The sequence below is a fragment of the Hyperoodon ampullatus genome (genome assembly GCF_949752795.1).
Source record: "Hyperoodon ampullatus genome assembly, chromosome: 4".
Taxonomy (NCBI): Eukaryota; Metazoa; Chordata; class Mammalia; order Artiodactyla; family Ziphiidae; genus Hyperoodon; species Hyperoodon ampullatus.
Genome location: NC_136917.1, coordinates 122,296,999 through 122,323,821, shown reverse-complemented (window position 1 = coordinate 122,323,821; position 26,823 = coordinate 122,296,999). Strand labels below are relative to the sequence as shown.

Here is a 26,823-nt window from a genome sequence, read left to right as displayed (position 1 = left end):
CCTGGGGGGTAATGCTCACGGTAGCATATTCTCATTTCTGGGAAATGTCTGTGTAGCACCATAAAACAAACACCTATCTCCCTAGTTTGAGTGACTATTCATAACCAGAAGGCAATGGCCCCAGTGCAGCTGCAGTCAGGAAGGTAAGTGGGATGTGGTCCAGTCCACTTTGAGAGCTGATGAGAAAGCCCACATCTTGGTGAATGTAGGTCAGTTATTCAATCTGAGGAGATAAGATAAAATGTACTGAGGTAAAGGGTCGGGGGCCTGGCTCTTTTAGCAGTTTGGATCTGTGTATCCGCTCTATCTTCTTCCTGCCTTTGCATGTGTTGAAGTTCCCTGCCCACCAGTGTGCATCTGTTCACCTGGCCTTTGGATGAGACAGAGGTAGCCAGGAAAAAAGGGTCAGGATGCCGCATGAAGTCAGAAAGTGAAGGAGCTTGGATAGTGATACATTTAGCTAATTGTTTTCCTTTGGACAGACATAAGAATTAGAGCAAAAGATAGTCTGGATACTTTCAGTTTGCTGTGGCCACGATGTTACCCACTGCGCCCCAGGAGCCTTCAGCTGCGCTGGCCCTTTGTAGCCTGGCCCTGACTGAGCTCACATTTAAACCTCAGCATCTTTTTGTAGGTTATTCTTTTTCACACACACACACACACACACACACACACACACACACACACGCAATTTCACATGACCAGTTAGGATCTGTTTAGATTCACATAGATGAAACAGTGATAAGAACTATAAGTTAAAAGTGTGTTTGTTCAGAAAACAAGGAAAACAGAATAGTATTGGTGTTGAAGAATATGAAGTGAGTTTTTCTTAAAATTTCTCTATCCACCTGCATTATCCTCTCAGAAACCTTGCTAGAATTACAGGTAATACATGAAGAGAATCAGTTCTCATCGTAGTTATAAGGAATGATTCTTTTATAGAGAAGTTAACATTACAATGTTTTCTTGATCAAAATTGTTTAATCAGTACTAGTTCAGTAATATTATAAAAAAGCAGAGGTAAATTGATGAATTGCTTTCCAGGCCAGGTTTTTTCTAAAAGAACCATGTTAAAGTTATTTAGGGCAAGATTTGGAGCCTGAGTGTCTTTTACTATAGTCCATACAGCCTTCCCTGTGTGAGGGTATGCCTGAAATTTGTGCACCTGTGGTTTGTTTATTTACTTATTTATTTATTTATTTGGGGGGCTGCGTTGGGTCTTTGCTGCTGCATGCGAGCCTTCTCTAGTTGCAGCGAGTAGGGGCTACTCTTAATTGTGGTGCATGGGCTTCTCATTGCAGTGGCTTTTCTCATTGCGGAGCACGAGCTTCTAGGCATGTGGGCTTCAGTAGTTGCAGCATGCGGGCTCAGTAGTTGTGGTGCATGGGCTTAGTTGCTCCGCGGCATGTGAGATCTTCCCGAACCAGGGATCAAACCCTTGTCCCCTGCATTGGCAGGCGGATTCTTAACCATTGCACCACCAGGGAAGTTCCTGTTTCTTTAATTAAAAGAAAGTATTAAAAGATCACGGTCAGATAGCAGTGAAGTTTTGTGTGTTTTTTAATTTGTGTAGAGAACTAAGAAGTTGTAACTTCAGAATGTGAGTTTAAAAGTTAGTTTAAAAAGAGACACTTCTGAAATTTCCTTGACAGGCTTCTGTCAAGTTACCTGTTACCATGCTAGTTACCAGTATAAGTATTTTTATATTATTTCTTCTTTATTAGAAAGGAATGGATTTGTTTTGTGACTGTGCTCCCTATCCCAGCAGGGCTACCTAGTGAGGGCTACCTGAGAGCAGCTTGTGGGACCAGGATGAGCTGTGATGACTGGCTTCTTTGTTGCAGATATGTTTGCTGTTTCTCCACTGGGAAGTCCAATGTCTCCCCATTCTCTGTCCTCGGACCCTTCTTCCTCAAGGGATTCCTCTCCCAGCCGAGACTCCTCAGGAGCTTCTGCCAGTCCACACCAGCCCGTTGTGATCCACAGTTCAGGGAAGAACTATGGTTTCACCATCCGAGCCATCCGGGTGTATGTGGGAGACAGCGACATTTACACAGTGCATCATATCGTTTGGGTAAGACCGACAGTCTCTCTTTCTGGTTAGTTTTTGTTCCCAGCCAAACTGGAGAATAAATATGTCAGCTGAGGCGTAGTTAACGGCAAATGATTTTTCTGTTAAGCTGGCATTTGGGACCTGTTTCATACTCTTGCCCTTTATCTCTGTGGTGGGATTGAATTTAGCAAAAGTTAATTCTTCCTCGTAATTCTGTTAGTCTTCATATCTGATTATCCACTCTGCATACTAAGCTGGTAGAAATAGTCAAAGATAGTCCTGTTTTTATCCTTCTTTCATTCTTCTTTTCTTAGTTTTTTTCCCTGGCCTTCCTTTTTTTTTTTTTTTTTTTAAGTACTTTCTCAGATCACCTGAAATTGTTTAAGGAACCATAGGAATTACCCTATTTTAGGATGATGACAGAAAAAGAATAGCAAACCATGTCTTACTGGTTTCCTCTAAGGAGCTCAGGATCATTTGCTGATTAACTCAGAACGCTGAGCCACAAGAACCAGTAGGTGTCAGGGTTGTCATTTGTTTGCTTACTAATATATACTCTCCTCTTGGCCTTTAGAATGTAGAAGAAGGAAGTCCAGCTTGCCAGGCAGGACTGAAGGCTGGGGATCTGATCACACACGTCAATGGAGAACCAGTGCATGGACTCGTCCACACAGAAGTTATAGAGCTCCTGCTAAAGGTACTATCTTTTTGATGTCATGGCCATCCAGATGAAGGAGGCAGCCAGAAAGAACTAGTACCAAGAGTTCTTTACTCAAGGTCTAGAGTTCTTCTATATGGCACATCCGTACACACTCAGTCTCGTTGCTGAGAGAACATGCGGTAGTCTGTTTAATGTAAAGGCAAAAATAACATGAATTTATGGTTTTATATCATGAAATACATGTTCATATATCTGCACAGTCACTTCTTAATTTAATTTTGCTTCTTATCCTAAATTACAAATAGAGTTCTCTTTGTTTATGTACCGCACATAGTAAAATCTGTTTGGAAATCGTCCATCCTAAAGGTGATTTTCTTCAGTAAATTTTATTCTATATAGCAGAAGACAAAGTAGTATTAAACTGTGAGGTCAGATCTGAAGGTTGAGTCTGAGAGTTGGGTTTCCTTTTGAAAGGTAGAACTGTGAATATATAACATACACTATAAATGATAGAAATAGGTGGTAATGGAAGAAGGGATTCTAGCAATCATTAGGCCTTTTCCCATTCATACATACAAATGAATTTGAATGTAGATCAATTTCTACTTGGAATGTAAGCTGATTCAAGCCAATGGAGTACGAAGATCACAAGAAGCATGAGTATGATAGGGAGAGACAGTCTATACTGATCCTCTCCTTTCTTTTGGGTTATTTGCTCTGCCACCTGCTGACTACAGAATATAAAGTTATAGCTCCAAATATGGATCTGGTTAAAACAAAGATAAATTTGAGTTTGATTTTAAGTTTTTTCAAGGAAAGACGACTATCCGTGATCAAAAATACAGTCTTTAATTGTAGGATTATTTTACAAGTCAACAGATGTTTACGGATGACCTCTTGCTGTTGTGAGCACTGGGAGGGCTGGGCTATAAGGGGCTATCAGAGAGGCGTGAGCCATGACCTCAGATAACCTGCAGCCTATTGAGAGGCACAACATAAACACATATGTGTCATTTAAACAAGGGACATGCAGACTGTTTCTAGAGCACTCGCTCTGAGGCAGGTACCATGGTAGATCTTGGCAACATAGGAATTCAGGTATGGTCCTTGCCCTCGAGGACTATGGGAGATATAGAAGAGGTATGCAGGTAGATAAAGTTCAGCTTGATTAGCCAGGGCCATAGCAGGGGGAGGAGTCCCATACTTTTGGAGAGAAGATTCTGTGAATGAGGAGAGTCATCACAGAGAAGTGACACTGAACTGGAACTTGAAAGAAAATTAGGATTTGGAAGGTAGTGCAGGTAGGTGGGTGTACAAAGCCTTTGAAAAGTAAGTACAGTTAAATGACTTTTCTTCTCCCTTCTCTCATCCCCCAGCCAACACAAGTGTATTCTTCAAATGATTCAGTGTCTGGCCTAGGTTCCAGGAAGAGTAATAGCATGCATATTCAAAGGTCCATTGTGAAGTGGCAGATTGTAGGAAAGTTATTGCTGTTGATCAGTTCACAGCATTAATGAAACTTTGGTCTTGGCCTCAGTCCCCATTGGAGTTGAGGCCGGGCTTTGCTATCCTCCATACCTACAGGTGGTTCCCCTAACTCTAGTCAGCTTTCTCACAAATGCATACTATACTATTGGGCTCCCTGATGGCTTTGTCACTGGTGGACCATCAGGGTAGTAGCTGTATTTTGGTATTCCAGATGCTTTTTACACGATGTTTTATACTTGCAAACTACTTCACAAAATCTCATGGCATCCTTAGAAAAAGGTGGAAGAGCCATTACATAGGGCTGTATGTATATTTAGAGATACATGTGCAATACTTATTTATCTTTCGGATTGTGAACCTGATAAGCGTATTGCGTGTTTCATGGCTGCAGCTTTGGTCACACTTACCCTCACAACTTCAAAACGAGCCTGCTATGGAAGCACTAACTTACATGCACAAGGAACTAGAAAGTCACGGTCATCCGGTTCAGTTCCCCACAGCTCTGTGAATCCCTGTAAATGTGCTCCTTCAGCGTCGCCTTAAACCTCTCCTGCCCCAAGGAGTTAATCACCTCCATCCAGCTTGCAAGTAGCTTGTTAAAAAAGAACTTTGTCAAAGCACTGAAATCTCTCTCCAGCCACTGCAGTGAGGGGTGGAGGCCACATGGACCCAGTCATATCCCCTGCTCCCATAATTACCTGCAAGTTACCTGTTCCAGAAAACTCTCTATTCAACCAGGTTGCTTTTTTAGTACAGCATTAGTTTAAATCCCCAATCGTAAGAGAAGCCCTAAAATATCACCGGCCCCTGCCTCAAAATTTCCTTTCCCTGAACTCTGGAGAACCTCTGGAAACTAAAATGGGGACCATCAAATAGCATCGTTATTACCGTCTTCACATATTAGCTGGGACCCCAAAATGTGAAGTGTGCGAGGTACCGAAGAGTCACACAGCAAATGACACCTATGAATAATAGGTAATTGAGAGCCTTTACATGAATAAACTCAGGTAATCCTCATACCTTGCGCATAGGTGCTATAAATATAAATGTCCCCATTTTACAGATAAAGAAATTAAAGCGGGGAGAAGTTAACAAAGCAGCCAAGGTTATCTGCTAGGAAAGAGCAGAAGAGGATTTGCATCTCGGCAATGCAGCTCCAGAGCCTGTGCTTTCAACCAGCATGCCACTGTGCTCTGTACATGAAGTCTTCTGATTGCCAGTAACTTAATACAGTCCAACGTTCACAGGGGAAACAGTGGCAATACTAGGCTATAATCAGAGTGTCAGACAAAAGGAACAAACTATAAATATGGCCCAGGTTCTAAAGGAGAGAGAGCTTTCCACCAGGGTGGGCAGGGGTGAAGAGTTAGGGGTTTTCTGTGCAGGGCTGTGAAGGATGGGTGGACATTTAGTGTATGGGAAGGGGGTGCAGGACGGTCTAGGCAAAATAAAGAAGATGCTTAAAAACACAAGGACAGGAAGCTCAGAGTGCTTGAGGTGCATGAGTAAACCAGTGTGGCTGGAGCCTGAGTTCATAGCATCTGGGATGAAGTGTGCAAGGTGGCTGGGGCTGGATCATGGAGGGTTGAGTCAGGGCAAGGACACACGTATGCAGGAAGAGTGCTGTTCCCCATGTGCCTCTTGCAGAGAAAGAAATGTAAAAACAGTCTAGCTCAGTGAAGTACCCAAGGCCAACTGATAAACTAATGTGGAGTCAGACTGAGAGAAGAGACTGAATAGCCTGACTTCTGCTTTTGTATTCAGTTCAGCCAGCTTAAAATAATTTCCCTCCCACCGTGCACTAATCACACAAGTAGTTTAAAGTAAAACTTAACTAATAGAAAATTTAACAGTCTTCTGGCCCCATTTCGTTGTTGTTATTTTTTAAAACAGTGCTGCAGAATTTCCCTGATAAGAGACTGCTTCTTTCAAAAGAATTTGTTGAGGTCAGTGGACCCAGTAAAACACAGTGTGCCAAGTTCTGGCAGCACTTGCTATAGCCGATGGATCCACCAGATGGCAGTCTTCACAATTCTCACCTATTCTCCATAAAATTATAATATTTTTCAGTCATTTACTTACCATTTTTGTAATCATTAACGTTTCCAACCAAATGTTGGCACTCTGCATTTTTTGTTTCTGTATTTCCCCTTGGGGAAGTTATCTCTTTGTGTATTTCCATAAGTCAAGTAAACTGTCATCTGGAACAGCCTTATGTAGAAACAAAAAAAGAAAACTGGGTTTGGTTTTATAGTGGAAAGGAACTTTAGTACAGAACTTAATGACGTGCTCTGATTCAGCAAACCCTGGTCATAACTTTTCTGGTGAGGAATGTTCGGCATTTATACCATATATATATATATATATATATATATATATAATTTTTTTTTTTTTTTTTTGTGGTACATGGGCCTCTCACTGTTGTGGCCTCTCCTGTTGCGGAGCATAGGCTCTGGACGCGCAGGCTCGGCGGCCATGGCTCACGGGCCCAGCCGCTCCGCGGCATGTGGGATCTTCTCGGACCGGGACACGAACCCATGTCCCCTGCATCGGCAGGTGGACTCTCAACCACTGCGTCACCAGGGAAGCCCCAGTATATTATATTTTTTTCATATAATGTTGATGATATTTTTATATTTTTAAAATTTCTTCTTGACAGTCTGATACATTGATCATTCCTTATGTGGATCCAGTGCCTCGTTCCCTCACCACCACTCATTAAGTACAAGCTGTGCACTCTGCTGGGAGCAAGAGGTGGAAGGGACCAGGGCATGCCCTGCCCATGAGGAGTGGGCAGTGTGGGGTGAGGGGCGGAAGAGCCAGGTTTGGGCTCTCCCACTGGGCTCTGTGACCTTGGGAAAAAAGAATCTCAGTGTCTCTGAATCTGTTTTCCTTACCTCTAGTCAAAGAATAATAATCCCTTCCTACCTCATAGGGTTTAAATTAAAAAAAACCCTCATGACTTGGTTGTGAAAATAAAGTAAGAGAATATATGTGGAAAATGCTTTAATATTCACAGTGTGCTTTTAAAATGCTCAGTGGCATGGTGAGTCTCTTACAGGTAAAGATATAAAAGTCAGTGCTGAATTGTGTTAGGAGGGGTGGAAGTGGATTCAAGCTTAGATGGCTCATGGGCTCTAGCAGCCCCGGTGATCATTGTGGCTCTGTGTCCACTCTGTATATGATGTAGAAAAGGACGGGAGGAACTTCAATGAAAGATGAACTCCCATCATGTTTGTTGCTCCTTTCCTTCCCCTAAGACACGCAGGAAAAACTAAAACTTTAGCCTGGCCTCACTCAGTTAGCCTGGCCTCACTCAATTTGTAAAGAGAAAATCCCACACCAAACAACCTTCAGTGGTAGGCCTTTCATGCTTAAAAACTGAATTTTCAGTTTAAAGAATAAATTGAGTGAGTCTCTACTATCAGGTTAAGGTTTATTTTTAAAGTTTTGGCATTTGTGTATAAAACAGGTACTTTATTCTTTCAGGATGAAGACAAATTTTTTCTCTTGTTCAAGTTCAAATCTCATTTCCCTAAAATACTATTTTACAATTATGACATTAAGTATGGGATTATATGTTCTTAAATATATAAAGAACTCTAAAATCAATAATACTAAGACTCTCTGATACAAAATTGGATGTAAGACATGAACAAATCGTTCTCTAAAGAAATAGAAATGATCGAAAATAAATGAGTCAAAGTCCAGCTTTGTTAATAGCCAAAGAACAAAGATTAAAACTTGTTATAACTTTTTCCTGTAAAATCAGTAATCTGTTTAATGTTAATATTCAGTTCTGACAAGCCTGTTCTATGGCTACTGCTCGTGCGCTGCTGGCAAAAGCATGAGGTGACATAACCCTTCTGGAAATTAGTGTATCACCAGGCACCAAGAGTCGCTAAAAAGTCCACCTAGACCCTTTGCTACGTGTATTGGGTCTAATTAGGTAATCTAAGGGAAATGTCAGAGGCTCAGACAGCGATTTAGAGATAAAGGTATTTATTTCAACCCTTACAAGAATTGCGAGATAGAAAACAATAGCTGTAGGGAAATAGTTAAATTGTGAGTCACCCATCTCATGGAATATTTTTAAATAGCCAGTAAAAATCATGTTCTTAAGGAATATTCAATGACAAAGGGCAAGTTTTTCAAAGTTAGGAAATGTGAAGTGAACAAAAACCAGAAAACTAAATATGAGATTAATTTAATTAAGATTTAAATTATTTATAAAGTGTGTCTATATATATACATACTTTCTATATGCCTGATAAGAGACCAGCAGGAAATATACAGAAATGTTACCAATGTTAGCTGGGTGGTAAGCTCCTCAGTGATTTTTTTAATATATATATGCTTTACTCTTTTCTTCTTATAATGGCACGTATTACTTCCCAAGTTGGGAAGGAAGGTGGATGTTGATATTAAAGCAATCTCTGTTTTTCCAGTCCCCAGCCCCCATCATACTCAACTCCCCATCTCTTAATACCACTTAGAGCTGAGCTGCTAGGCATCTTCCAGGCATAGGCCTTTTAAAAGGCCCTTCTCCGTATGCTTCTTGTCTTCTTAAGGTAATCCGGGCCATCTGTGACTCCGAAAGGACATGTTTCTCTCTTGATTATTAAGAAATTCAAGAAGAGGTCATTGATATGGGAGTGAAGGGGGAGGGTCCTGCCCACTTGCCCAGGGCACACCTCAGCCTGCCCTCTGACTCTGCTCTCAAATCCATCCCCAGGGCCTGCCCAGCCAGCCCCTGTCCCAGGTTCAAGTGGAAGGGCACAGAAACCCACCAGGAATGACCTCACCATGCCTGACCTGGCAAAACAGAGGCTGTTTCATACCTGCTGGCATGAACTTTCCAGCTCTGCCTGCTGACAGGTTTTCTGGTGGTAGAAAAGGAACCTTTAAAAATAATTTAAAATAGAAGTCTCATTCAGTTTTGCTGCTTTATGATGTTTTTTTATGATTTCTAGAGAGCCCCTGGGCATCTTTATGCTTAATACATATGGATGAGGATAACTGTGATTTATAGAGTCCTTTCCATGTGTCACCCTCAGTGCTAAAGGCTTTTCAGACTCTATCTCCTTGATCTTCAGAGGAGCCCTATGAGATAGGTGTGACTCTTCTGTTGGATGGAAAGCAAGTGCTCAGGTCACAGGCGCAGATTTGAACTCAGCTCTGTGGAGTTCCAGATCCCACCCTCTTAAGGAAACCTCACATTTTTTTTCCACCGAGTTTGTCAGGACTTCACTGCTTGGAGGGTCCTTGACACATGGAAGCCTTTTGTATGTCCGTCCTTATGGATCTTTCTTTGTCTTAGACTCTCCTATCTCTGTTCTGGTCTTGTTTCATCACAGCATTTTGCTTTAATACCACGTCATTTTTTTATAGAGTGGAAATAAGGTGTCGATCACGACCACCCCATTTGAGAACACATCAATCAAGACGGGGCCAGCCAGGAGAAACAGCTATAAGAGCCGGATGGTAAGGCGGAGCAAGAAATCCAAGAAGAAGGAAACTCTGGAAAGGTGAGTTAGAGCCATCCTCTTCATGGGTTTGGTGCATTCCCACACTGAGGGACATTTACTCCTTGCTTAATTTAAATGCTTGCATATGAGAAGGATCCATTTCTCTGTGAGAAATGTTGCCCCGTGGTTCACATGTATTTATACATTAGAGTTTATATTCCTTCGTAACAGCATTCTTTTTCATAGTGAAAAGACTTAGATAGTTACACTGTAGAAGAATTTATATTGGTTCTTCTCATGTGTGAGAACCATGAAAAGCCCTTTGCCTTTTCTTAAGCCTCTAGACTTCATTTCAGTTGAGTTGGATTTGAGGAACTGAAACTTCAGGCAGTTTTTAGCATTATATCTGTATTTAATAACGTCCTTTACATTATCTAAAAACAAACAGTTGCTTTTTTTTGCTTTTTTTTTTTTTTTTTTTTTTTGCGGTACGCGGGCCTCTCACTGTTGCAGCCTCTCCCGTTGCGGAGCACAGGCTCCGGACGCGCAGGCTCAGCGGCCATGGCTCACGGGCCTAGCAGCTCCACGGCATGTGGGATCTTCCCGGACCGGGGCACGAACCCGTGTCCCCTGCATCGGCAGGCAGACTCTCAACCACTGCGCCACCAGGGAAGCTCCAGTTGCTATTTTTTAATGCCAGATATTTGAAGATAACTAGATCTTTAAAGCATCCAAATAAGCTAGAAATAAAAAGGCTTTGTTTTACTGACTGAAAGCCTAACTTGGCTACACGTTTGCACCGTGAGAGGCACCGTGAGTATCATTTTGTGCCCCGTGCAGGCACTGGCAAGGTGTGTGTGTGTGTGTGTGTGTTTCTGGTGAGGATATTTCTTGCCAGGCAGTTGTCTAGATGTGCTCCCTGCACGATGCCACAGCAGCCCTACTTTGCCCACTTGGATTTGGTGTGTTGGATAACATTATGAGGGTTTTTGATGATAGAAAAGAAAAATAAGCAAATGAAAAAGGAATGATTATTGACTCCAGGAAAGACAGAGTTATACAAGGAAGGAAAATAGAATTATGGCCAAGCTGTGAACAGTATTTATCATGTAAAATAAAGAAAACACCAGCCTTTTGTTTCTAACCAAAAAAATATAGCTCTACTAGGAGGAATAGAAACAGGGAAGTGTTTTCAGTTAGAAGGTGGAAGCGGTTGTATACGAGCTTAATTCTCATTTTTTGTGGTAGGAAATCAACAGATAATTTCTAAAATCGAAAAACTAAAAAAACAGCATAAGCACATTTCATAGCAATATGCAGACAAATAGGAGAAGAAACAGCTAAAAGACTAGAAAGTGGTTTCTCTGGGGATTGGGGAAAAGGCAGAGCAGGGAGTTGCTATTTTTCATTACAAACTATTTCACTTTTTAACCCAAGTACATGTATTACTGTGATTAAAATTACACACACACACACACACATATACACATTTTGAGATTCTCCTTTTTTTTTAATGTGAGCTTTATATTTTAATTGTGGTTTAGGTCATATAGAACACACTTGCTTCAGTGGGTAGCAGAGTGTAAACTACCTGGGATGAAGGAACTCTGTACAGCCACCTGCACTTCGAAGCCACCTGAAGCTGTGCTTTTAGCTTTCAGATGTGCTCGTTGGACACTAACTACACATTTGCTTGTGCTGCAGCATGGTGTCTCCTGCCCTGCTGATATGATAAGCTTCATTTCACCTTGCTCGGTTTTTCTATGTAAATGTCCAGCATGCACAGTCATTAGGAATATTCAAGAGCTCACAATGGAATAAGCACAGCAAACAGCCCCTCAGAGATAAAGCCTCTACCCAGTGTATCACCATCAAAGAATTCTATATCCAAGATGATGACTTTTCTTCCAGGGATTTGCTTTGTATTACCTCTTAATTAATTAACTTATGTCAGTGTGTTTGGGGCTGTGTACTCAGAAGCTTTCAGGCAAAAAACCGTGTCCTCAAAAACCTGACCTATAAATAAATGAATGTATATTTATTATATATTTTTCCTATTTTCACAGCTCTTCTTAAAGTGCTTGAAATTAAGAGAAGAGAGCTTCCATTGTGTAGTATCAAAACCTCTTCCTTTCTAAGTCATAAAAAAGTTTTGAATATAAAAGTGGGATCCTTGGGCTTCCCTGGTGGCGCAGTGGTTGAGAGTCCGCCTGCCGATGCAGGGGATACGGGTTCGTGCCCCGGTCTGGGAGGATCCCACATGCCGCGGAGCGGCTGGGCCCGTGAGCCATGGCCGCTGGGCCTGCGCGTCCGGAGCCTGTGCTCTGCAGTGGGAGTGGCCACAACAGTGAGAGGCCCGCGTACTGCAAAAAAAAAAAAAAAAAAAAAAAAGTGGGATCCTTCTCTTTAAAAGGATCTGCCACCATCCCATCACCGTCTCTGGCACAGAGGCGTGTACTGAATGCACTGGTGCTATGGGGAGGAGGAGTGGTTTTGAATGTAGAATCTGATCCGTTTTCTCCTGTTTTCACTCTAGGAGAAGATCCCTTTTCAAAAAACTAGCCAAGCAGCCTTCTCCTTTACTTCACACCAGCCGAAGTTTCTCCTGCTTGAACAGATCCCTGTCATCAGGGGAGAGCCTCCCGGGGTCCCCCACTCACAGCTTGTCTCCCCGATCCCCTACTCCCAGTTACCGCTCCACCCCCGACTTCCCATCCGGTGAGTGAGTCTCCTTGCCTCTCAAGAGATGAGGGGTCACCATCTGAGATCCTGGAAGAGAGGCTTATTCCTGCTTAAGGAAAGAAGGTTGAGGATGTAATGGACAGAGAACAGGATTTATAGGAAGGTCAGAAGATACAGCTGTTCGGTCCATTAAAAAAGACAGGAAGTACTGGGTTAACCCATGGTGTGGGGAGGTTTATCTGAGAAGCATTTATTCACTAGACTTAGATACTGAGACAGTTTGCTGACCTTTACCTGACCTTATCTAAAACAGCTAGGTCTGGAAGCATGGAAAGAAAAGGGAAAGTGGCCGTTGCTCACAGCATCCTGTTTTCCACCCACAGGTACTAACTCCTCCCAGAGCAGCTCCCCAAGCTCTAGTGCCCCCAACTCCCCAGCAGGGTCAGGACACATCCGGCCCAGCACTCTCCACGGCCTGGCCCCCAAACTCAGCGGGCAGCGATACCGGTCAGGAAGACGTAAGTCAGCAGGCAGCATCCCGCTCTCCCCACTGGCCCGGACGCCTTCTCCAACTCCACAGCCCACCTCCCCTCAGCGGTCACCGTCCCCTCTGTTAGGACATTCACTTGGCAACTCCAAGATCTCTCAAGCCTTTCCCAGCAAAATGCACTCCCCCCCGACCATCGTCAGACACATCGTGAGGCCCAAGAGCGCAGAGCCCCCGCGGTCCCCGCTGCTCAAGCGCGTGCAGTCGGAGGAGAAGCTCTCTCCCTCCTACAGCAGTGACAAGAAGCACCTGTGTTCCCGCAAGCACAGCCTGGAGGTCACCCAGGAGGAGGTGCCACGGGAGCAGTCCCAGCGGGAGGTGACCTTGCAGAGCCTGGAGGAGAACGTGTGCGACGCGCCTGCCCTCAGCCGGGCCAGGCCCGTGGAGCAAGGCTGCCTGAAACGCCCTGTGTCCCGGAAAGTGGGCCGACAGGAGTCTGTGGATGAGCTGGACCGAGAGAAGCTGAAGGCCAAGGTGGTGGTGAAGAAACCCGACGGGCTCCCAGAGAAACAGGAATCCCGCCAGAAACCCCATGGACTTGGCAATGATGTGGAAAACCTCTCTGCTTTTAGGCTAGAAGAAAGAGAGAAGAAAATCTATCCAAAGGCTTCAGAAAGGTCAAATCATTTTGAAAACAAAGCAGCCGCGCAGGAGGCCCAGGCCCCGGGCAGCCTGCTGAAAGATGCTCTCCACAACCAGGCCAGTGTGCGGGCCAGCGAGGCTGTCACCTCGGAGGGGGCGGCAGCTCCCGGGGACCACAGCCAGGGCACCGGTGACCTCAAACGAGCCTCGGCTCACAGCACCCTCCAAGACGGTCTCTGTCATGCCACCCACAGGCCCACCTCCGGGAAGGGTGAGTACACGGAGGAGGCCCCGCAGGCCAAGGAGGGTCCCCGGTGTGAGAAGTTAGACAGCAAGCTGGCCAACATCGATTACCTCCGAAAGAAGATGTCCCTCGAAGACAAAGATGATGGCCCCTGCCCTGTGCTCAAGCCCAAGATGACACCTGGTGCCCAGGAGGGCCTGCCGGGGAACGCGGGCCGACCTGCCGGGGGTCAGCAGGAGGCCCAGCCGGCCTCCGAGAGCCGCACGCCATTCATCAGCAGCCACGTGGCTCAGCTCAGCACCGTCTCCTTTGTCCCTCTCAAGGCCCTTTCTGGCCGGGTGGACAGTGGAGCGGAGAAGCCGGGCTTGGCTGCTCCAGAGTCACCTGTCCGGAAAAGCCCCTCCGAGTATAAGCTGGAAGGGCGGTCTGTGTCATGCCTGAAGCCCATTGAGGGCACTTTGGACATTGCTCTTCTGTCTGGACCGCAGGCCTCCAAGACGGAGCTGCCTTCACCAGAGCCTGCCCAGAGCCCCAGCCCAGGCAGTGACGTAGGGCCCCCTGTGCCACAGGCTCCCGCCGGCAGCGTGGGGAGGAAGGGTGAAACTGCGGGTCAGAGGGAGTCCTCCCCTGCCACCTTCAAGGTGAACAAATCCTACCTGCTCGAGCCTCGGTTCCCACCACCCAGCCGGGGTCTGCAGGCCTCACCGGCGACACCCCTGCCTGACCCAGAGCTGAAGTTGGACAGGAAGGTTTCCCACGCAGCCAGGACCCCGGCGACCATCGTGGAAAGCCATCCCCAGCGGGGAGAGGGCAGCCCCAGCCAGCACCAAGACCACAGCCCCGATGTTAAGCTCCTTCCCCTCCTGGGGCAGAACCTCCAAGGTGCTGACCCGTCTAGATTGCGCAGCCCGCTCCCACCTGAAGGTGCCTCCTCGAGGGAGAAGCCGAGCGGGAGGGAGTCGTCCGAAAGGGGCCCTTCCACAGCCAGAAGTGAGCAGTTGGCTTTGAGGGCCGACATCCGCAGAGACCCCTCCAAGGAGCTGTATCCACTAGAAGCTGCTAAAACCAGTGACAACTCCAAAACCCTCCCCGCTGTGGGGAGGACCCGCCCAGATGTCTCCACCCAGACCCAGGCCTTGGAGAAAGCATGCGGGCCTTGTGGGAAAGCAAACCCCAAAGACGGCCGAGATGAGGTGAGGCCACTGGCCAGAGAAGACCCCTCTTTGCACTCTGCAGCGGCTCCTTGTGAGAGGGAGCTGGGCAAGGGAAGGAGTGGCCCGGAATCTAAGCTGGCATCCGCTCCTGCCAGGTGGTCTCTGGAGCCACCCGGGACAGGGAGTGAGAAGAGTGCAAAGCTCTCCGGTTTCCGATCTGTGCAGAAAGATGGTCCCAAGGAACCAGAAAGGAAAGAACAGCCCCTGCAGAAGCATCATCTCACCAGTAGCTCTCAGCCCCTACCTACCACCAAAGAGCTCCCTGGCCTGGCCGCTCAGCAGCATTACATTCAACAAAGCTACCCTGCTGGCTCTCCGTCTGGGAGCAAGCCCTGCGCTACAGGCTCAAGCCTGGGCCTCCAGGGCCCTCCCAAGCCTGCTGCTGTGCTCTGTGAGAGCAGCAGCCACAAGCCCAGGTCTGGCCCCGACACAGACCCTCCAAAGTCTATGCACCCAGACCGGCCCCTCTCCTCCCAGAAGCTGAGCGTTGAGGCTGCAGTGGGCAAAGAGCCTGGTGCTCAGCCCCCCGGCAAAGAGGGGAAGGGCAGCGGTAAGGGTGTGTCAGAGGCGTTCCCTGCCCTCCTAGGTCCCCAGAACACAGCCCGCGATGGGACTGGCCAGGGAGCAAGTGGGCCCTCAGTCCCCCTACACATGGAATGGGGTCCTCTAGACACCAAGCTGAGACCCACCAGCAGTGGGCATCCCTCAGAGGCACTGGAGAAGCCCGCACATCCACCACGGCAAGGACCCCCAGGGGCCAGTGAGCCGGTGGACCAGAAACTTCCCACTGTTGGGGAAAGGCAAAACCTATCTCCAAAGGCCCCCAAACCATCCACTGTGAAAGATTATCCCCCTCTGTGCAAACAGACAGACAGGAGCCTGAGTCCGCTGGCTGCCAGCGCTGACGCCGGGAAGTCTGAAGGCAAGAAATGCACCGAAGCACTTTACTCCCCTGTGGACAGCGGGAAGCCGGGGGCCAGCCTTTCCCCGGCACAAGGTGAGGCTGGGCCCAAGGGCACGGAGAGGCCGGCAGCAGCCGCCGGGAAGGGCTGGCCGGAGGCCAAGGGGAAAGGGCCCAGTTCCCAGAAGCCACTGACGGAGGCGGGCAAGCCCAGCGGCATGAAACGGTCGCCCTCGGCCACGGCGCAGAGCTCTTTCCGCTGCGCTGCCCTCCCCGAGAAGTCTCTGAGCTACTCCTCTGGCTTTCCCGAGGCCAGATCAGTAGTTCCAGAGACTTCTACCACCTGCAGCGACACCTTCTCTGTCAAGGCCGGCAGGGCCACGGCTGAGCCCCCAGCCTCCAGCAGCAGGGACCATTGGAAGCCCCTGCCTGGGGGGGATGGCAGAACCCAGATGACAAAGAGCGACTCCTTGCCGTCCTTCCGCAGCTCAGCCATCACTCTGGAGTCCTATCACCCCAACCCAGGCGTGGGGGAGAGCGCCAGCCAACGGGACAGGGCCCTCTCAGGAGCAGCCACCGCGGCAGAAACCAAAGGGAAAGAGCCGGCCCCCGTCCAGCCAGCTCAGACTAGGAAGCAGAGTGTGGGCAGAGAGGTGACCAAGCCGTTGCCCGCTCCAAGCACGGAGCGCCCCATCGCCCTTCCTTCTGAGAAGGACTCCGGGGTGCGACAGAGGCGGGGGAAAGAGAGTTTGCGCGGCAGCCCACACAAAAAGGCCTTGTGATGGGGCAGGCCCCCGGCGGGACTGGGGGACCCAGCCTGCGTGTGTAACTGCATCTTGACTACCTTGGAAACCAGCACTGTGGGAACCCCCCCAGGCAGAGCCTGGAGCCTCACCGAAGAAGGGGGAGAGAAGAAACAGGAAAAGAAGGGACCTTCTTCCAAATGCCTTCCCGATTGGAACCGGTAAACTGTTACCAGATAGTGTTTGTACAAAAAAATAAAAATAAAAAAACAAAAAATCTTTTTGGTTGAGGTTGACGGTTGTTGAGGAAAACGATTTTCTCTGTAAATACCTAGCAATGTGTTTGGTTTGGGGGATATAGAGTCGATACTTTGCTGCCGATGGCGTCATTTACTACAACTTTTTTTTTAATAAGATTGTTGCTCTACCGTTGATCATAATGCAGTAATGAAGCAAAAGGGTTAAACCTGGGTATATGTAAAAGTATAGATACACCCATATTCGTGTATATACACATCCACCCACGTGTTTTGGTCTGTGGTTGAAAAGAATATTTCAAGGCTACATTTTTCTACATTAAAACATTCTAAGTCGAGTTGAAGGTGAAAGAAAGCCCAAAATACACTAGATTGTAAGCTTTCATGGGTATTTTTAACGAGTGATTTTGATAGTACTGTATCTGGCTACCTATACTTCCAGATCTAAAGAACTACTTGAATCGCTGCATTTGGAATCCTCCTCCATCAGAAATGGCCACAACAGATGGAGCTAGCCATTTTCATTTCATGGTCATCCTAATAGCCATTTTGATCCTGGGCCCAGCTGTCTGAAAGGCCAGTTGTCCTTGTCTGTGGGTGTGTATGTCAGCTCCTCATCATAGGTAGAGCGGGGGCTATAAACACATGTCGACTTATTTCTGTTCTTTTGCTTTCCCTTTCTGTTCTCTCGCTTTTCCTTTTCATGCTCTTAAACTCAGGCCTTTATGCTATGAGTCACTAGTCTAAGAAGCACACATTTTATAGTAGTAGTTCTGCACCAGCTCTGCTGTTGAACATAAAGGAAAGTTGCTGGCTGCACACAAATCTGCTAGTACTTAGGTTGAGTAATAAGCATCAGGCATTGGAAGAGGTTTTAAATTTGCTGTTTTGAGGAAAAGTCGGGGGACCGGGTGGGGTTGTGGATTTTGGCATCATAGCATATATTTTAAGGAATAATCAGGACATCAGATACATTTTAATACATAGCTGGGGCCTTATGTTGTAGATGAAGCTTGCTGTTTTTAGCAAGTTCCTGGGTTTCACATTCATTTCTGATGCATCAAGTAGCTCCATACATTTCATAACATGATCTCTTTATTTGTATGCAAAAAAAATACTGTATTAATAAAGAGCAGCATTTTTGTAACAAAAAGACTTGTTGGAGCTATTTGGTGCTTGAATGTGACTGTCCTTTTTACTTTTGCTAAGCCTTATTTAAATTTTGTATACCATGGAATATGTAGAATTTGTCCGATCATTTTAGTGCTGCGGGGATCTTTTTGTTTGTTTTTTGTTGCAGTTTTCCTTCCTGGTGGATTGTTTTCTATTGTAAGACAGCACTTGCTGACATAAGTACTAAGGCACTAAGAGAAAATACACACAGATAAGTATTTATAAGATGCTTGGGATCCGTAGCAGGATTTTTTGTTTTGTAAGAGAAAAAAAAAAAAATTACCAAGAAGAAATACTAATCCAGCACCCAACCCCCCTCGGGGATGTCTTAGTATCTTCAGGCTATAAAATTGTTCACCTAAGCACAGCTTCATCTTACAGCCCTGTGGATTATAAATCATTCAGTGAGGCTGTAAACTCCGCTCCAAAAACAAAGGCGTAACTTAAACTGCTTGGTTGTCCTTCATTGTAAAATGAGTTGACAATGGCAAAAAAAAAAAAAAAGAAAAAAGTCTCCTCCTTGCTCTGAATTATTTTCCCATGAGGTTTTAGCCATTCCCCATCACTATGTTGTGAATTGTAGAAGAAACAAATATGTTGAAAGATCTTGAATGGTCTCAACATTTATAATTCATACGTGCACTTGGTGGTTGTCATAACCTGATCCTTCTGCACCCAGACATCTAGACAGGCCTATCGGGGAGGTAGTTTATGGTTTACAGCCTTTGCTTTTTAACTGTCCACTTTCCTTTAAAGCACAACTAGCTGCTTGTTTACAAATGATATTTTTTAATGTATATTTTGTATAGTGTATTATCATTTTTGCCAAATATGTTTTTGCATTTTGGATGGCTACAGAGTACCTAAGGTTGCATTCATGTAATACCTGTTTGTTGTTGTAAACCTCTCCAGTCAGCTGGTAGAAATTCTCCTGTGTTCTATTTGGTCGGTCTCCTGTGATTGTAAGATGTGCTCCTCGGTAGTATTCCCAGCTGTAGATTTACCAGCTTAAAGTTTGTTAGGATCTGTGCAATAAAGTGTTTGCGGTCTTATTTTCTCTAAGGAATTCCCTATGGATGTCATAATTGTTGTATATTGAACAAATATTTATACTTATGCAGTTGCATAACATTGAAATAAAAATTTAGCATGAAAAGATAATGACTATTAAGTTTTTTCCCATATACCCACATACATAGCATCTCTAAAACATTACTGAATGTAACTTTCTCTTATGGAAAGGATGGTTGTCTGCAGATTCCTTTTGGTGAGGGGAATGGTTTGCTAATTTTTTTATTGTCTGCCTACTATATGTGTACCCTTAGTACTGGGCAAGATGCTTTTTATCTGCCATCTTATTTGAGCCCCAACACAATCCTCAAACCAGATGGCGGTGGCATCCCCATTTTACTGATGAGCAAATAGGCCCAGACAGGCTATGTGACTTACTTAACATATACCCTGTAAAGAGAGCTTGGATTAGAGCGTGGATTTTTCTGGTTCTAAAGCTCTTGACCTTTCTAAACATTACCAGGTATCATGCAATTGAATTCAAGACCCAGGGCCCTCTGTGAATGATCTAAGCCATCTCATTTTCTAAGTTTACATGCAAAAAAATCATATGGTGCAAAATTACAAAGCCAAGCAAGCTAATCGTTCTCTGTAATAGGACTCCTTTATTAGTCCTAATTAATTACTAATTAGTCAGTAGGCAAATTCCCTTCTAGATTTTTGATTCACAACACAAATATTACATGAAAAAGTGTAGCTCTGTTAACTGCGGAAATTTGCTTACTTCAGTACAGGCCAGACATTAAGGAATTCAGTGATAGGGCAGTTCACTCAATTTAATTTCCTTCCTGCCAGTATGTTTTTAACACTTTCCACAAAGTCATCATTTTGTGTTATTCCTCTTTCTTCCTACCTCCTACCCCAGTTAGTATTGTATGCATCTCATATATCTAGGAAAGCTGGAAATGACCACAGCTTTGTTGAACCTTGGTTTTATTACTTTCTGTATACTAAACGTCAGTCACTTGGCCCAGGTTCAGGGCCTGAGGTGTGTGGCAGTTCAGACACCTCAGACCCTGTACTGGAAGCATTAGCACCATTTGTCATAAAAAACATGCAGCAGCATCGCCTGGATTCCTGGGAATCCAAAAGACAAGGTCACCGTCTCTTATCACAGGCTGCCGGTGGGACTGTCCAGCCCCAAACTTGGATGCAGGCAATAAAAGAGAATCTTCTACCGAGACGGACTGAACATTGAGTCTCTTCAGATGTGGGGAAAAGGAAGATCTGTTGCATATGGCTACTAGGAATTGCTCCACACAGCTTTACAGAAAGTCTCTTAATATTGTAAAGCTGACAGACTCTAACAAAGTCATCTGATGTTTCACTGAAGCACTGCCCGGAGAGGGCTGTCAGAACCTGGAGGTGAAGGATGAAGCTATTTACAAGGCCTAAAGCAAGCATGTTGCAGCTACTGAGCCTTCGTATGTCAGCTGGCATCTCCATATCCTCCAGCCCTAACCTGTCTAAATAAAAATCTTTTGCCTGAAAGTTCTGTCCCTTTGGCGTACATATGCTGTGTGAAACAGTACTGGGCTGATGTGACTTTCCTCGGCTGGAGGCAGTCCTTTGTAGGGACAGAGGGTATTTCCTGTGGAAGGCCTCCCACGCCCATCAGTTCAGTGCTACCCAGTAATGCAAGTCCTAGCTCCTCATCCTATTGCCCCTTTCAAGTGGAGATCCTTAGAACAACTATGGCCCCCTCTGTCCTCAAGGAAAAGGAAAGAGCATCCCAGGAAGCTTGGGCTTGAGCATCTGCATTTGAAACCACAAAGCCTTAGGAAAAGGCTGCTCCTTTCTCAGTACTATCTGTAAATTCTCACTACCTCTTTATTCTTGTGCCTTTGTGAAAACAAAAAAATCTTTAAAAAGAAAAATTCTGCTTTTTTTCTTTATTGCACAATACATGATCCATTGAAGGCAAATTAAAAATACAGAAAAGCAAAAAAAAAACATGTTTGAATCACTGCAATTCCCCAACCACTTTCATTCTTCAATCTATATGGATTTTTATGTTACCAAAAAAAAAAAATAATAGTGGGCATGATGTTTGGTAACCTCTTTTGCTTAGTATGAAATCAAAAATATATTTCAATGTCTATAAATATACTTCTGCAATATTATTTATAATGACCACATGGCATTTCATGTTAAGGACATGCTGCATTATTTTCTCTCACGCGCACGTGCACAAGTAGAGAAGCTCAGATGCAGATGTTTGAGGTCATCCTACTCTTCAGTGCTTGGCTCGTCAACCTTGGCACCAAGGTTCATGAAACTTATCCCTACTCTCCTATCCAGCCTCCTCTCCTACCCCACAGGCAACTTTGTTAATGGTTTGGTTTTGTGTTCTTAAAACACATAGGTATCATTGTTCTGTATACATGTATTTTTAATTGATAAAAATCATGTTAATATGTCATTTGGGTTTTTTTTTTTTCCATCAAGCTCTATCTGTTGGTTCACAAAATGACTCTCATACATAGAGGACAAGGAGAGACCAAAGAAAGAGGCAGTCACTCCAGAGTGGTAGGTGGCAGGTTTAATAAGCAAGGGAACTTACATATGAGGCTTATCTTGGGCTGCCACAAGACGAGGAGATCTCCGCACCCACCTGCCGGGATCTTAAACGTTGATATAGAAACCTTACCGGGGTTCAGTTGTATATACCATGCAGATGGTCTCAGCAACACCTGGCTCTCTCAAGGCTGCATCCTGGAAAATGGCTCCCACTGTGGGAACACCACACATGCTTTACAAGGCCAGGGGAGGAGATGAGGAGACTCCAATTGCCCGGGTCCAGCTTTCGGTTCAACTGGCGATCATGTCCTCTCCATGACCTCCTCCAACACTATATGCTTAAGATTCAACTACCTTGCTGTAGCTGTATCTAATCCATTGCTTCTGGCTACTGTATGATACCCCATGGTGTGCGTCTCATACGTTTTACCTGCCCATCTTCCTAGTGATGAGCTCTCAAATTGCTTTGAACTTCCCCCTCCATAAATAACGCTGTACTGCATATTGTTGTGGAATTGTGAAATTTTGTGATACACACCCAGCTCGGGATTGGTGGGTCACATATTTAATTTGATGAATTCTTGCCTCACGGTCCTAGAATAGCTGCACCAGTCTACACCCATAAGCAGTGCATTGCAGTTCCTATAACCCTACATCCCACTTACACTATTATCCAGCTTCCTCTTTTTGCCAGACTGATATAAAACTTTATCTCATTTTAACTTGTTTTTCTTTAATTCCTAGTAGTATCAGCATGTTTATGTGGTTATCCCACCCAAGAACTAGAATGTCTTTAATCATTTATCTCTTTTTGGATATTTAGGTTGTTTCCAAAGACAGGAGAAAGAGAAAAAGGGCTCCCAAGCTGTTTAGAAAGCCCATGAACTGACATAAATGGAGAAGGGGAAGACAGATGAATGCTCAGGTGACCCGCTGTCCTCTACTTACCTTTGTAGGATCTAGGACCATGTCTCGAACAGTCAAATGTTTAGAGAATATTATCTAAAGATGGGGGGAGGGGTGGCGAGAGGTGAATGTTCAGTGCAGTTCACTGTTTAATCTTTCATGAGCAATAATGGCTTTTAAAAACCAAATTAAAGAATAATAGATTAGTCCTTTCCTTTTTCAAGACCTACAGTATTCCATACGGGATTTCAAGTTGTCAACAGCTGGGATGGAGTGGGGGTAGGTGGGAGAGCCGGGTAGTTGAGGGGCAGAGGCTTGTGGCCTGGCAGTGATGGCAGAAGAGACTAAGGAGCTGCTTCCCCAGATGTCTCACCCATGGATTGGAAGGCTCCTTAACACTTTTTTCCCATTTTGTTTGGAAATTTCCTCTTACAGGATGCGGCGTAGTTTTTCAGCTCATCTGACTCATGGAGCCTAACACAGGTTTCTGTTACTGTTTGATAAAGTTAAGAAAAGGGAAGGACTTCACATGAAATCATTTGGCTGGGAGCCCAAGGCCAACCCTAGTCTAACAGAATCCCAGTATCCAGAGGTGGGGCACAGGAATCTGTTTGGTAAAGAATTCCCCAGATGATTCTGCTGATAAACCAGTATCCGGGAGCTCTGGGAGAAACACTGGGCTGCTGATTCCTCTGCAGCCTTCAGACTAACTCCTGCCACACCAGCCATCCTAGCTCTTGATGTATCGGGCAACTGATTCGAACTCACCACCCAGGACCACCCCGTCGTGACTTGCGTAGAACTAACTGCATCCTCTATTGCTGTAATTCAAGTTAATTTTCTCTTTAATATTCAGGGCAGATAGAAAGCAATGTTAGCCACCCCTCTTGCCTGCTACACTAATATATGAAAACATAGTCATTTATTTCATGCTTTTGTAAACTTCAAAATTGTAAGCGGCACTTACTGGGGAATTAGATGGGTAGAAATAAAATGAAAGTTTCCTGCCCTGAAATTTTACATAGATACATAGATACATAGATAACGGCTGTGTTTGGGTCTGTGTTGCGTTCAGTTAACAGTGATGGCTGCTGGCACGGGGGAAATGTAAAACGTGCTCCCAGACTGTGGGAGTTGCAGCTCACGCAGAGAGTCCCCTGTGATGGAGGCCAAGTCAGTTTTTATGGACCTCAACGCTATTTGCTTCAGTACAGTTTGAAATGCAGGGTGAGCTCACTGAGCTACAATATGCAGTAATAACATGTTTTTATAGGAGTAGCTTGTCATAGCAGCCACAACATGGGATACATAAAACCAATGAACACACCATGTCTGCAGAGTCTATCCTAGTAACCAGGATAAAGCAATAAAACTGACAGCAGCCATCAAAAACTCCCTTTCTGACTTTGTAGGGTGAATTCACTGTTGCTTAAAACAGAGGAGCTGTCACAAAGCCCTAGATAGATCAGTGCTCAGTATGGAGTAGCACATGGCATCGCATGGAAGGGGCCTGATAAATGAAAGCAAGATGGACAATTACATATTGTAAGGGTTTGGGTCCCTACGGTCTTTAGTGCAATGCAATCCTCATCAGAGATGCTCTACAGGAAGTTTTTGTTTTTCCAAGTTACACATTAAATATTATGGAGGACAGTGTGGGTAGGGAGTGGTAGGTCAGCAATTAGTATTTCCTATCTGCAGCTTAAATCCTTAAGGCAGAAAGGAGCTTAAGTTTGTTAGAAGGCACAGGGAACTCAGTGGGTTGGTGCTATCAGACTGGATTCTTTTTTTTTTCTTTTTTAATAAATAAATAAATTTATTTATTTACTTATGCTGCGTGTGGACTTTCTCTAGTTGCAGCCAGCAGGGGCTACTCTTCATTGCGGTGCGCGGGCTTCTCATTGCGGTGGCTTCTCTTGTTGCGGAGCACGGGCTCTAAGTGCACGGGCTTCAGTAGTTGTGGCACATGGGCTTCAGTAGTTGTGGCTCACAGGCTCTAGAGCACAGGCTCAGTAGTTGTGGCACACGGGCTCTAGAGCACAGGCTCAGTAGTTGTGGCACACGGGCTTAGTTGCTCCATGGCATGTGAGATCTTCTCAGACCAGGGCTCGAACACATGTCCCCTGCATTGGCAGGCGGATTCTTAACCAATGCGCCACCAGGGAAGTCCCAGACTGGATTCCCTTAAGAGTGTGGACTTCCATACTCTCTGATAGGATTGAAGGAAGGAAGAAAGGAGGGAAGTAAAGAGGGAGAGAAAGAGTTAAGGAATGAAGGAAGGGAAGAAACAGCAAAGAAAGAAAAAGGAAAGAGAAAAAGAAAAGGGAAGGAGGGACCAGTGAGCATGGTCTTGGGATCTTCAGGTCACCACCAGGAATATCTCCTAAAGTTTCCAGAGCTGATCATCGAATTTGCTACAAGCAAATGAACAAAATCAACAAGTAACTGTGTGTCCTGCTACATTCCTGCCTGAGTTCCCAAAGGTGAATGCTTCCTGCACCACGAGAGTGGGCCACATGGGTGGCATCGAGTCAGAGGGAGGTATGCTCTCTGACTTGGGAGGGTTGGCTGCCTGCCTCCAGAAGGGTCCCTAGAATGAGGGGCCTTTCCTGTAGCAGCAGTTAGGAAGCTTCCTAGAAGAGCACCTGCTCGGCACAGGCCAAGGCAACTGTGCCCACTTCTGCGTTAGGTCCCTTCTGAGCCCAAAACTCAGGGGAAAAGGCCTTGGTCACTGCTAGACTCAGAGCCAATAACAACCCAGCAGTGGCTCAGACTGGCCTTCTCAAAGTGATGCCATCCTAGGCCTAGGGAAGGAACGAAGGTGGCTGAAGGGGTGTGTCATGATATCCTCATATTTCCAGGCACTTTCTTTCTCCCTTTAACACACATCCTTAAATGACTGCCTTACTAAGTCTCCCTCAGGAAAGCCGAAGAAAACTCCCTTCCCAGCCACCTGTTTTCCCAAATGCTGGTATTCAAGATAATTAAAACAGTTAATTGTGTGATGTTTCGTTTCATTAGTAGAGTGTGCTCTGCTTGCCCTCTCTCACCAGGCCCAGGCCACCTAGCTCTCAGAGGGCTTTGGTACCCATTCATCTCTGCCACCTCTCTTGGCTTTGAAGGAAGGATGCCTTGGAGCCCAGGAGTTGGGAGTTAGATGAGGATGAGGGAACAAGGTGTAAAATCTTGAATACTTCTTCCTGTTTCCAGAAACTAAAGGGGAAGGAGATGGGACATTTTGGAGTAAAACTGAGGTAATGTGCCTGCGAACGGGCCCTCAGTAAACTGTGGCCTGGGTTAGCTGGGAAGCCCCACTTCTTACCGGTCCTCAAGGCAGGGACAGGGTGAGGTGAGTGAGGCACCCACCTTGGACGCCAAACTTAAGGGGACACCAAGAACTCAGTAACAAAGAAGAATAGTATTTTAATGCAACATTAAGATATCAAAACTAATGTAAAATAGCCACAATGAACAAAGATACCAAAATTTTAAACAAAGGTGGGACGGCTACTAGTGATTTTCCTTTTGCCTCAGGTTCTAATATGGTTCCTCATGGTGCTGTTGTGGATCCTGGCTATGTTTAAAAACTTTTGATATTTATCACGGATATTTTTTTGCATTGATTTAAAGTTTTAAAAGTAATGTTTTTGCCTGATTACTGAGTGTTTTGGTTCCCCCTTAAATTTTGCACCCAAATCAAGTGCCTCACGCCCCTTACCCCAACCCCCGTCTTGTGTCCTTGACCAAGAACATCTGGGAAAACTTAGGCTCCTGCGTAGTATTACACGAAAAAATCCCCTAAGACTGGCAAAGCATTTGCAGTGAAGGTTTATGGCTTTCCTTCACTATTCCTTTGTCTTTCCTGCTTTTCCTGGGGGTACAGAGGTAAAGAGCTGGTCCCCAAGTTTCTACTCTGTTCCTCTAATATGCCCTCAACCTAAGGGCTGATCAATTCTCATTGGATGTTAATCAATTTTTACTTTGTTATCCAATCAGAATTTTATAACTATAAGCTACTACCTCTAGCCTAAAATGGGTTATTCAGCTTAATCCAGGCCTTATAAATGCAACACCTGAGTACAAGAGCTCAATTCTCTTGTCTGCCAATGCAGATTTCAGAAGATCAAGCCCTGCATGGGTGTCACCCTTTGGACCTTGAGAAGAAGGCCTAAGTCATTACACTGCCAGCTTCCCTGTTCTCTATCTGCATTTAATGATTTTGTCCCCTCTCTGTTGCTGGTATAATCTTTGCAATACCCCAAGCCTCAACAGAAACTACTGCTCACTAAGGCAGCTTACTGTGTCCTCAGTGG

At 45.3% G+C, this 26,823-nt stretch overlaps 1 protein-coding gene across 8 annotated transcripts in view; it reads left to right on the top strand.

Annotated features, from left to right (window-relative positions):
* MAST4 (microtubule associated serine/threonine kinase family member 4) overlaps positions 1–17,071 on the top strand; it is a gene marked incomplete at its 5' end in the record, with an annotated part of 573,576 nt that extends 556,505 nt beyond the window's left edge. For all 8 annotated transcript variants that reach the window (XM_079703236.1, XM_079703235.1, XM_079703242.1 and 5 more), the window contains 5 exons: positions 1,845–2,074; positions 2,628–2,750; positions 9,594–9,730; positions 12,207–12,388; positions 12,736–17,071. In XM_079703236.1, coding sequence (XP_079559362.1) covers positions 1,845–2,074; positions 2,628–2,750; positions 9,594–9,730; positions 12,207–12,388; positions 12,736–16,622 — 4,559 coding nt within the window. In that variant the 3' untranslated portion in view covers positions 16,623–17,071. The remainder of the gene's footprint in view (positions 1–1,844; positions 2,075–2,627; positions 2,751–9,593; positions 9,731–12,206; positions 12,389–12,735) is intronic.
* Between the last annotated feature and the right edge of the window lie 9,752 nt (positions 17,072–26,823).